General features: G+C 42.7%; 1 protein-coding gene across 2 annotated transcripts in view; it reads right to left on the bottom strand.

Annotated features, from left to right (window-relative positions):
* Window positions 1-2539: 2539 nt before the first annotated feature.
* Window positions 2540-9934, bottom strand: part of SMG1 (SMG1 nonsense mediated mRNA decay associated PI3K related kinase) — a 117293-nt gene continuing 109898 nt past the window's right edge. For both annotated transcript variants that reach the window (XM_029058053.1, XM_029058054.2), the window contains 3 exons: window positions 9291-9470; window positions 9088-9194; window positions 2540-7306 (listed from right to left, as the gene is read on the bottom strand). In XM_029058053.1, coding sequence (XP_028913886.1) covers window positions 7229-7306; window positions 9088-9194; window positions 9291-9470 — 365 coding nt within the window. In that variant the 3' untranslated portion in view covers window positions 2540-7228. The remainder of the gene's footprint in view (window positions 7307-9087; window positions 9195-9290; window positions 9471-9934) is intronic.

The raw sequence follows: 9934 nt of genomic DNA, 5'->3' as shown, positions 1-9934 counted from the left end.
AGAGCCGGGATTCGAACCCATGACCTCTGACTCCCAAGCCCGGCCTCTTTCCACTGAGCCACTCTTCTTGGCCTTTGCCTCGAAACCCTGACTGCACAGAAAATTCAACCCAGGAGTTGAGCTGGATGACTTTGGGGCCTGTCATATTTTTATTTTAAATGCTTAGAATCTGCTCTGCTACCATTTCTGGAAGGGTGGAAGGGGTTAGAAGCGTCGCTTATCCCTGGGCACGGGTGGGTCGGGTTACCATTTGGAACCAGGGCCCCACTTCCCTATAGCAACAATACAGGTTTTTTTAGCCTGAGAATGGCCTGTGAACGGATCCCCGAACTACCAATTACCTACATCCACATGGGTCTTTGAAAAAAAAAAAAATATCCTAGTGGTGTTCTGAAGATGAGGAAGTTGAGGCTTAAAGGTCCCTAGTTTCTGGTTACACGTTACATGTTGGTTCCGCTCCACAACACAAATGTCGGGGAGGAGGACCTAAAAACACGATTTGAATTTCAAACCTAGACCTCCCCACGGAGCAAGGTTAATGGGAGCCCCCCAAAAAACACAGGGGGAAAGGGGAAGTGAGTAAACATGTCTAGTTTAACAAATCAATAAGACGCCGGTGATTAGTTATGACCACATTTCTACTATCTTTTGCATTACCATACCCGCAGTTTCACCAACAGAGAAACTGAAACTCAAATCTCGGGTTGGCCCGGTCTGATGGCCAGCAGCTTTCTCATCACCCCACCGTTTTCTCATTATGTTAAACAAAAATCCTTAAAATTCACCCACTGAGAAATGCCAGGCACCTCCTTTTCAAGTCCTCAGTGTTGCAATCTACCACCGTGTGCGCGCGACTTGGGATGAAGCGGAAAATCCAGCTTGTAAAGCAATATTGTAGTAGAGCGGCAGCGGAAGAAACAAACAAGACCAGCACCGACAATTACAGCTCGAGGTATTTTGAACATCATGGGTAAGACTTAAGTTTTAGGCTTAGTTTATATTTGGGGTGGGTTTTTTTTTTGACTATTTAATTTGTTTTCACTACCTGACCTTCACAATGATTATACTTCCAAGGAGAGACTCGACCAAGGAAGAAAACCTGAGAAGCATGTGTTTGGTTTTTTTTTTTTAAAAGCCACTTTCAGCTGCAAAATGTAGTCAAGATTCTTCATATATATTGATTTTTAAAAAGTGGAGCCCCATCACAAGTCTCCTGTTTTTACTTTGCGTTGCAATTCGGGAGATAGAGGGCAGATTGTGGGTTTAGCAATTTACATTAGTTGTTGTAAAAGTGCCAGATGAAGAAGTCCCCCTTCCCCTCCCCGCATCCAGAAAGCAAATAAGTAGCTGCAAATCCAAACTTCTAAATACAGAGTTGCTGAACAGCAGAGAGTCTTGCTCTTTTTCAGAGGTCCTACTGTCTAGCGGTAACTGCCCTTGCTCTAATTGCAGACGCTCGATAATCGGATCCGGGATCCTCCCTCCTGCTCCTAAGTACGCAAAATTAAGCTTTTTGGTTAACTCGGGTATCCAGAAATAGCCACTTGCTCTACAGAATTATGGTATTTGTTATGTGCTTGGCTATGTGCAAAGCACTGTAATAAGCCCTGCAGGAGAGACGAGAAAATCAGGTCCTTAATGGGGCTCACAGTCTAAGTAGGAGCGAGAACAGGTATTGAATTCCCATTTTGTAGATGAGGGAATAATAAGGGCATTTGTTAAGCGCTTACTATGTGCCTAGCACTGTTCTAAGCACTGGGAGGAATACAAGGTAATGAGGCTGTCCCACATGGGGCTCACAGTCTTAGTCCCCATTTTACAGATGAGGGAACTGAGGCACAGAGAAGCGACTTGCCCAAAGTCACACAGCTGACAAGTGGCAGAGCCGGGATTAGAACCCATGACCTCTGACTCCCCAGCCGGGGCTCTTTCCACTGAGCCACGCCGCTTCATTCAATAGCATTTATTGAGCGCTTACTGTGTGCAGAGCTTAAGTGACTTGCCCAAGGTCACTCAGCAGGTAAGTGGCAGAGTTGGAATTAGAACCCAGGTCCGTGCTCTTTCCATCAGGCCACGCTGCTTCTACAACTACGGTTCAGGATTTTCACCCCTGCTCAGTATCATCATGAAATTCTTTAAAATAATAATAATAATGTTGGTATTTGTTAAGCGCTTACTATGTGCAGAGCACTGTTCTAAGCGCTGGGGGAGATACAGGGTAATCAGGTTGTCCCATGTGAGGTTCACAGTCTTAATCCCCATTTTACAGATGAGGTAACTGAGGCACAGAGAAGTTAAGTGACTTGCCCATAGTCACACCGCTGAAAAGTATTACTATTACCATTTTAGGTTAGAAGCAGCCAAATCACTTTCAACATTCTAAAAATAAACAATAGAGTGATAAATAATAATTGCATTTTTTCATTTGGGTTTGGTCAGTTGGCTTGGAAGTTATAAAAACTCACCACTATACCTCAGAGTATTTTTTTTAAGTCAGATGAATTACACATGATCAATAAATTCAGCACTGAACACTACGTCAGTTGAGTTTGAACTTTTATTTTTTTGAAATGTTTTTATACAATTTTTGCCATGAAAATTTAATGTGTGCACAAAAGAATGCTTGCGATTTTTCTCCAAGAGATGCAATATGAACAATGACCAGAAACTTTTTGTAAATGGACTTTTGACAAGGAAGCTGGTCTAGTTTACTCAACTTTGAATCTTTAATACACTAACAAAATGATATCCATTTGCACAGAGGAGCAACTTCCTTCATTTATAGGTGATCATGACAAAGGAAGATTCATCGCAACCTATTTGACTTCAACAAGAAAGAACAGGAATGCCTTAAGTTCTCCATTGCCGTTTTCCTTGTAAGTGTTGGGGAAAGGAAGGGCCTTTTTTTTTAATTAAAGGAAAAAAAATGAACCTGTGGGTTTTAATTGCAGAGCTGAAACATTTGTGAGTGTCAGATCAAAGCACACAATTTTCAATTCAGGTCAGGATGTGAAAATAAACCAAAGACATCATCCACAAGCCTTTGTGTATCTCACTGTGTCATGCAATTTACCATCTTCAAAAATACATAGTACACACACAAAGAATAGCACAATGTAAAATAAATCCACCGAACTTTGAATGGAAAAATCATCTGGCCTATGTTCCAATTGGATAGTAACATTTGTGCTTTTTAGCCAACGCTTTCCTCATGTGAGGCTAATTGGTATCTCTCTCTTTTCTGGGAAGAGAAATATGTAATATCATTTTAATCCAGATCAAAGAGGCTGGAAAAAAGGCAAAAAAGAAAAAAACAAACCCAAAAACAAAAAAACCAAAACACACCGCTCTCCCTCCCACCACTCACCTGATAACCCTCTTATCCTTTCCAAGTTTTTTCCCATAGATACTTTCTAATCCAAACAAAGCAGCAAAAGCAGCTACTGGAGCAACTGAACAACTCACTTTCAGTAAGGTGAACCAGACTATGCATCCACTGACCCTTGGAGAACAAGGCATCCTAATTCTAGTTTGTTGCACAGTAATATATAGGTCAACCTGCAAACGATGTTAAGGACACTAATCCAATTTCATCTCTGCAAAATAGCCAAAGACTATAAGCAATAATAAAACAGTTCTTTGATATGTATGAATGGTAAATTAGCCCAGACCACTAGCTGAGAAAATCTGTGAGTTCGGCAGCCGCTAAACATACTTTACTGTAATTTAAAAACATTCACAAACGGGTTTTTTTAATCCTGGGGAAGTGAAGTGAGGCGGTGACCGGCTCCTTGGTTTTGGTGCTGCCAAATCAAGGCAAGAGTAATTGTAATTTTTGTCATCAGGGAGGAGGGGATGACTCTTCAGCATTAAACTACGGCCTATTACCTTGGATGTATTTAAGACCAGACTTCACCTTTACGTCCGAGTTTGACGGGACTTCACACTGCCCTGCCCATTCTTTTAAAATGGTGCTTTCCTTACAGTTTCCATATCAAACTAATCATTCGCTGGAAAAGTCCCCTTAGATAAAATCTGAGAGCATTTAATGGTGGGGAGGCGGGGTTGGTGGAAATAAGAAACTCACACTTAGGTAGGAGAGAGAGAACATTGTTTTTCGGTCATCAGTTTTGACGTCTAGATTATCCACTTTGCGGTCCATAAATTGAAGAGGCAATACTAAAGACAAGGGGCTACGGGAAGTTATGTCTATTCTTTTCAGTTCCCACATCAAAGCTCCACTGATCTCAATGGGGAACTATGGGTTTTAGGCCCAGACCTGGAGAACCTCAAAGCAAATCCACAGAACCACCTAGAAAGCCAGTTGAAAATCGGGACCCAGCAATGGCACGGTGCAAACACGCACAAAAGGAAAAGGCTAGTTGGATCACTCCAGACACTAGTTTCTTAGGACAACCAATTTAAAATAATAATTTAAAAAAAAAGAACGAGGCCTCTAAGGAATGCCTGAAACCTAAGGACAACGTTGATAAACCCTAGGGGGAATTTAGGTCTTCAAGGGGAACTAAAAGAAAAGAAACCGTGAAAATCACTCTGTACCCCCAAATCATAGAACACTCTTGTTTTCCCCAGGTATTCTGCTTCGCAAATATACTCATGACAATCTGAATTCTGATATTTTCAGCTTGATCAAAAAAAAAATTGCACACCTTCAGAACTAATGACTATCCAATGTGCTACGCTAGCGTCTTTCTATCTTTAAGTCCTGAAAATACTGGTGAGGATTTACATAACATAGCAGTTCGAGACTGCAAGGCCACTTCGAATTTCATTTCCATGAGGAATTCAAACTAGTACAGAGCTTGGGGAAGAAGTCCCCCGACTGCTGTAAATACCTTTCAAGATAGCAGAAAATCTTTATTTTCTGCACCACACCTGAACACGTGCATTTTGTTGTGTCAGTAACCTAGTTTTTCACGGGCCATAGAAGTATGTTTGAAAACACTTCCATCTTTAGTCTAAAAAATAATGAAGCGTGGAATTCTCCCTAGGGGGACTCTTTTAGATATACCGATGTTCAGCTCTAAGTAGCTTATTTGCTGAGATAAAATTGGCAGATTTGCTCATCTTCCTCAGCAAGCAGGAATACAATTTCTGGATACTACGTAGGTGGCCAACTTGGGGAAGCAGGGTCGGGAAGGGTGTTACTCTTTCAGTTACGCGATGACCCTCCCAATTTTTTTTTCTGACTAGCAGGTGCAAATGAGAAGAGCGCATTAACAGCTTCTGAGAAATAAAACAACACTCAAAACACACTGGAGCATTATTGTCCTAGCTGGGTTTAGGATTTTTTTAAAACGAGTTTCCGTATAATCAGAGAAAATAACGAGAAACTGTGATAAATCTTCTTAGGCACATGGATATTCAAACACTGACTTTTTTGCGATACAAAGTATGGCAAAGATTTAAGAAGGCATCAATACTGAAATGCATTCTTATGGGCAACCACGTAATTACAGGCATACGGAATTCAGATGAGGCAATCCAAATACAGAAGCAGCTCATAGTCGTGTGGAACTTTTCTTAACACTTTTCGAGTTTGTCTATAAAGACTGGCAAATAGAAAGCGAACTCAGTTCAAACTCTTTAAAGTGCAGAAAAAAGTTTTCTGGAACATTGAGATTTTCAATGTGTTCTTGTCATTTCTGCCGTTAATAGATGACTGGAAAAAATTCTGAATCTAGGCAGGATTTCTGACAATGATTTAGTTGCTGAATAGCTCAACATTTAAATGCAATGTTAAATTTCAGGAAAATCTCGATCATGAGAAATGGTAATGTATTACTGAACAGATTAATGTCATGCCGGAAAAAAAAAATCACTTCACATACAACTTTTAGAGTTCAATTTAACAGAAAAGGTGGAATTTTTCACTTTTTCTAATGTTACAAATGAACAAGACTTAAAACGAACCGAAGCACCCTTAATTTACATTTTGTAAATTAAAAGTATGAGGAAACTGAATTAAAAAACGTATCACTCTATCTCCACCAGAACATCACTTTATTGTTTATCTGTCATCAACAATGTAAAACGCTAATAGGTATTCTATCCTGGTTTTAAAAAAGGTAAAAGATTACACTGGATCAGCTACTTTTAATGAGAGAAACATCGATCATGGTAGAATGTGATTCAGGGAACAAATTTGGATCTTTCACCCCCTCCCCGTGCTACCCTCCCTCACCCCCCCAAAAAAAAAGCACATTGCAAAGGGGCAGGGAGTGCACACGACATCAAACGTCTTCTAGATTCTTTTACTTTTAAGATGCACAGTGACAATTCTGGAAAACTGTACATGATAGAATCACAGAAGTCATGAAAAGTAACCATCCGACCTTTAAGTAATCCTTGAATGTTGAATGTTTTCAGTGTTTTGGAAAACTGCTCTTTTACCAAATTGAATTGAGGGTGTTAAAAATACACAGGCTGAAGTGTGTGAAATACGAGGATTGAAATAAAAGGGTACTTGAAGTATGTCTAATCTACAACAATAGGTGCCAAAAAAAAAAAAATCCCCAAATTAAAAAAAAAATAAAAATAAAACCCCAAAACCCAAAGGCTTTTTATCTTCATCTCAGAAGTTCTTCCAATGTAGTGTAACTGTTTTACAGCTCTCTTTCTCTCTCTCTCCTTTCAGTCTATTTCTGAAGTTCACACCACGTAGCCATCATTTTTTCCTCCTTTTTTCGTACTTACTGGTCAACCCAACCAGCATTGTTGCCAAGCAACAAGAATAACGCAAGAATCTGAATGCATCAAATCTTCCTTTGCTGTGATTTCTTCATAGCCCCAGTTTTCCGTTTCTCTTAGAACAGGGTTTGCTATTTCCCGGATCGTACACCCAGGGAGGGGGTCAGGTGGAATGGAGTTCCAAATCACTCTGCGCTCCGTAGCATTCGGATTTCTTTCTGCAGCTAACCTCCTGACGCGTTGGCAGTTGTTCCGTAGCAGAAAGACAATCGTGGTGTTCAAGCGATGAGCTTTCACCCGTGTCCCCGGGGTTGCAGACCGTTGTGTTGAGCGTATCCCTGAGTGCAGCTATCCTGCAGGTTTCACTTCCCAGTGCACCGAGATTTCCTAGATTTCCTCAGATTAGGCCCCAGCGTGCATCACCGCCGACTGTGCTGCGGCTATGGATGCCTGAGGCCGAGTTGATTCCGGTGGATGTCTGACCTCCCCGAACCAGACGGATCGGCTGCCTTCCCATTCATACCCAGGCCGTCCAACCTTCATACAGCTGAGCCAAGTTATCTAGATTAGTTGCTTCCTTAATCACATAGTCCACCTGCAAGACACGCAACGCGGTGACATTCGTAACGCTTCCTCGGCAACGGGCAGATTCGCAGAGGGAATTTCCTCCCCCTCACGCCCTCCTGCTTACTTTTCAGCTCACGCGATCGTTTGGCTTAGCTAGCGTCAAAGACCCGTCTATCGCGTGCTCTTTCTCAATAATAATGTTGGTATTTGTTAAGCGCTTACTATGTGCAGAGCACTGTTCTAAGCGCTGGGGCAGACACAAGGGAATCAGGTTGTCCCACGTGGGGCTCACGGTCTTAATCCCCATTTTACAGATGAGGTCACTGAGGCACAGAAGTTCCTCGCTCATACAACCTGAACCTTTTACCCTTTCCAAAAGCAGGCAGAAAAGGAGCAGATGAATGATAATCTACTGCTCATCTGAGGAACCTGCTCGCCGCATCACACCTTCCAGTGCAGCGGTAATCGAAATATAAATCCAATGGTTCAGGGAGGGGGTGGAAGGTTCCGGACATCAGTGGTTCCTTAATTCCACAGATTGCACGGCGACCTGTTTCTATTAGAAAAGCAGAGCTATCAGTAGTCATTTTGCCCTTCCAGCTTAGAGCAGCCATGAGGAACCCCCTCCGGTGAAATAAACCTGTTAACATCGGGGGGGGGGGGGGGGGATTTTATGAAAGACCCTGGGAGGAGGCTTTAAGACTCCATTAATTCAAGAAGCTCTTAATTATCTGCTAGAGTACACCGGAATGAATCATTTTTCTCCTTGTATTATTTCGGGGAGGAAACCCGATCTCATTTTATCGAGTGCTTGAGGGCGACACTCTACTAAGTACTTAGGAAAGTACAACAGAAGCCAAAGGCTTTCCACGCCGTCCCCCGCCAAAAGGAGCCAGCTTCACCTGTAGTGTTAAAACGGCACGTTCCTTGGTGAACTCAGATTTCATAATCTTTATTAAAATTGCACAAGGACATCTCCTAAGAAATCTACAGCGAGAGACGATTTTAAGGGAACCAAGCCTAATGAATCCTCCCTCAATATCACAATCTCTCTCGTTAAATAATCCGAGCAAGCTCCAAGGTTCTATCAGTCAGCGAAAGGTAGGTACTGAGCGCTCAGTGTATTTCAGAGCACTGTACTAAGCACGTGGGAAGTACGGAACGGTACAACACAGTTCGTAGTTCGAAGGCACGACCCCTTGACCACAAGGAGCTTACAGTCTACCGGGGAGATGGACGTTAAAACAGATTAAAGAGAAATAGTAGAGTGTAAGAATATGTACGTAAGTGCTGCGGGGCTGAAGTGAGTATCGAAGGAATTAGGGGTACAACAGGCAAGGGTTGGGGTGACACAAAGGGTCGGAGGGATAGGGGACACCAGGCCTTTTGGGGGAGATGCGGTTTAGGAGGGTGCAGGATGGGAGGAGTGCAAGACCGGTGGACACGAAGAAAGAGGGAGTCTGAGGCTCGAGGGAGTACGTGGGCAAGGGGTCGACGACGGGATCAGATGAGACCGAGGTCTGGAGAGTAGGTTGGCGTTAAAGGAGCACAGAGTGCGGTTCGGCCTGAAGTAGCTCAGCGAGGTAAGGTAGGCGGGAGAGAGCTGGACGGGAGAGTCTCCCCTCAAAATGGAGACGATGCTATTCGTGATTACTAATGAGTGTAGGTTCCCCTCTGGTTTCTTCAATCTACTGTCCACTGTTCTTCCGGATAGGTAGAGTGACACTTACCTGGATTTTGCCAGGTCTTGCTGAGGGGGTTTATATATATATATATATGTATATGTATGTAATTTTTAAAATAGATCACCTGTTCAGCAACAGACATCCTCCTGTTCGGATCCACATCTCGGCCCTCTAACTTGGCTTTGACTCGCTTCCACACACTCACTGCATAGGAGTTCCTTTCTTGCACAGCTAAAGCCAACAGACAGACGTGATGAATCACCACTTCCAATAAAAGGATAAAACGCACAACCCAGATCCTTAATTAGCTGCAATGAAGTAAGTTACCTTTTCCAGTTTTTGGATCCCTGACTGCTTTTTTAGGACTACAGGCCACACTCTTGCCAGTTCCTGGAACTGTGCTTGGTGGGGTATCTGCTGATGTTGCAAGATTTTTCTGAATCAGCTTCCTTGCATTCTGCGACATAACTTCAGGCTGAGTCTTCTGGCCAGTGTTACTGCGGACCGCTGATAAGAGAAAGTCGTTTTAATGAGCCGTTGATATGGAAACGAGGGAGAAATAGTGATCGCTTCATCCTCAGCAACATTTCCTCCCTCTGAAGAGGGATGGGTTGTCACTTTACTGCTGAATTGTACTTTCCCAAGCGCTCAGTACAGTGCTCCGCACACGGTAGGCCCTCAAATATGACCGAAGGAATGAATATGCATCTATTGGCACGTATGTAGTAATAACATGCTGTGGCCAGAGAAGATCCGTTTTAAAGTTTTAAAAATGCAGGTGGGGTTTAAACCTTTGTATTTTTATTCCGGGGTGAATATTTTGAAAGTCGTGCTAAAATTTCTTGAGGGGTTAGTGGCTAAGGAGGGATGAGAGGGGCACAGTGAACTTCATACACATAGCTACCCTTAAAGTCCTATTGCCCAGAATCTTGTCTATCTCTTGACCAGAGAGACAAGTCTCCTTATAACGC

Source organism: Ornithorhynchus anatinus, chromosome 2, assembly GCF_004115215.2.
Source record: "Ornithorhynchus anatinus isolate Pmale09 chromosome 2, mOrnAna1.pri.v4, whole genome shotgun sequence".
NCBI classification, from domain to species: domain Eukaryota; kingdom Metazoa; phylum Chordata; class Mammalia; order Monotremata; family Ornithorhynchidae; genus Ornithorhynchus; species Ornithorhynchus anatinus.
This window is presented reverse-complemented; position numbering and strand designations above follow the sequence as displayed.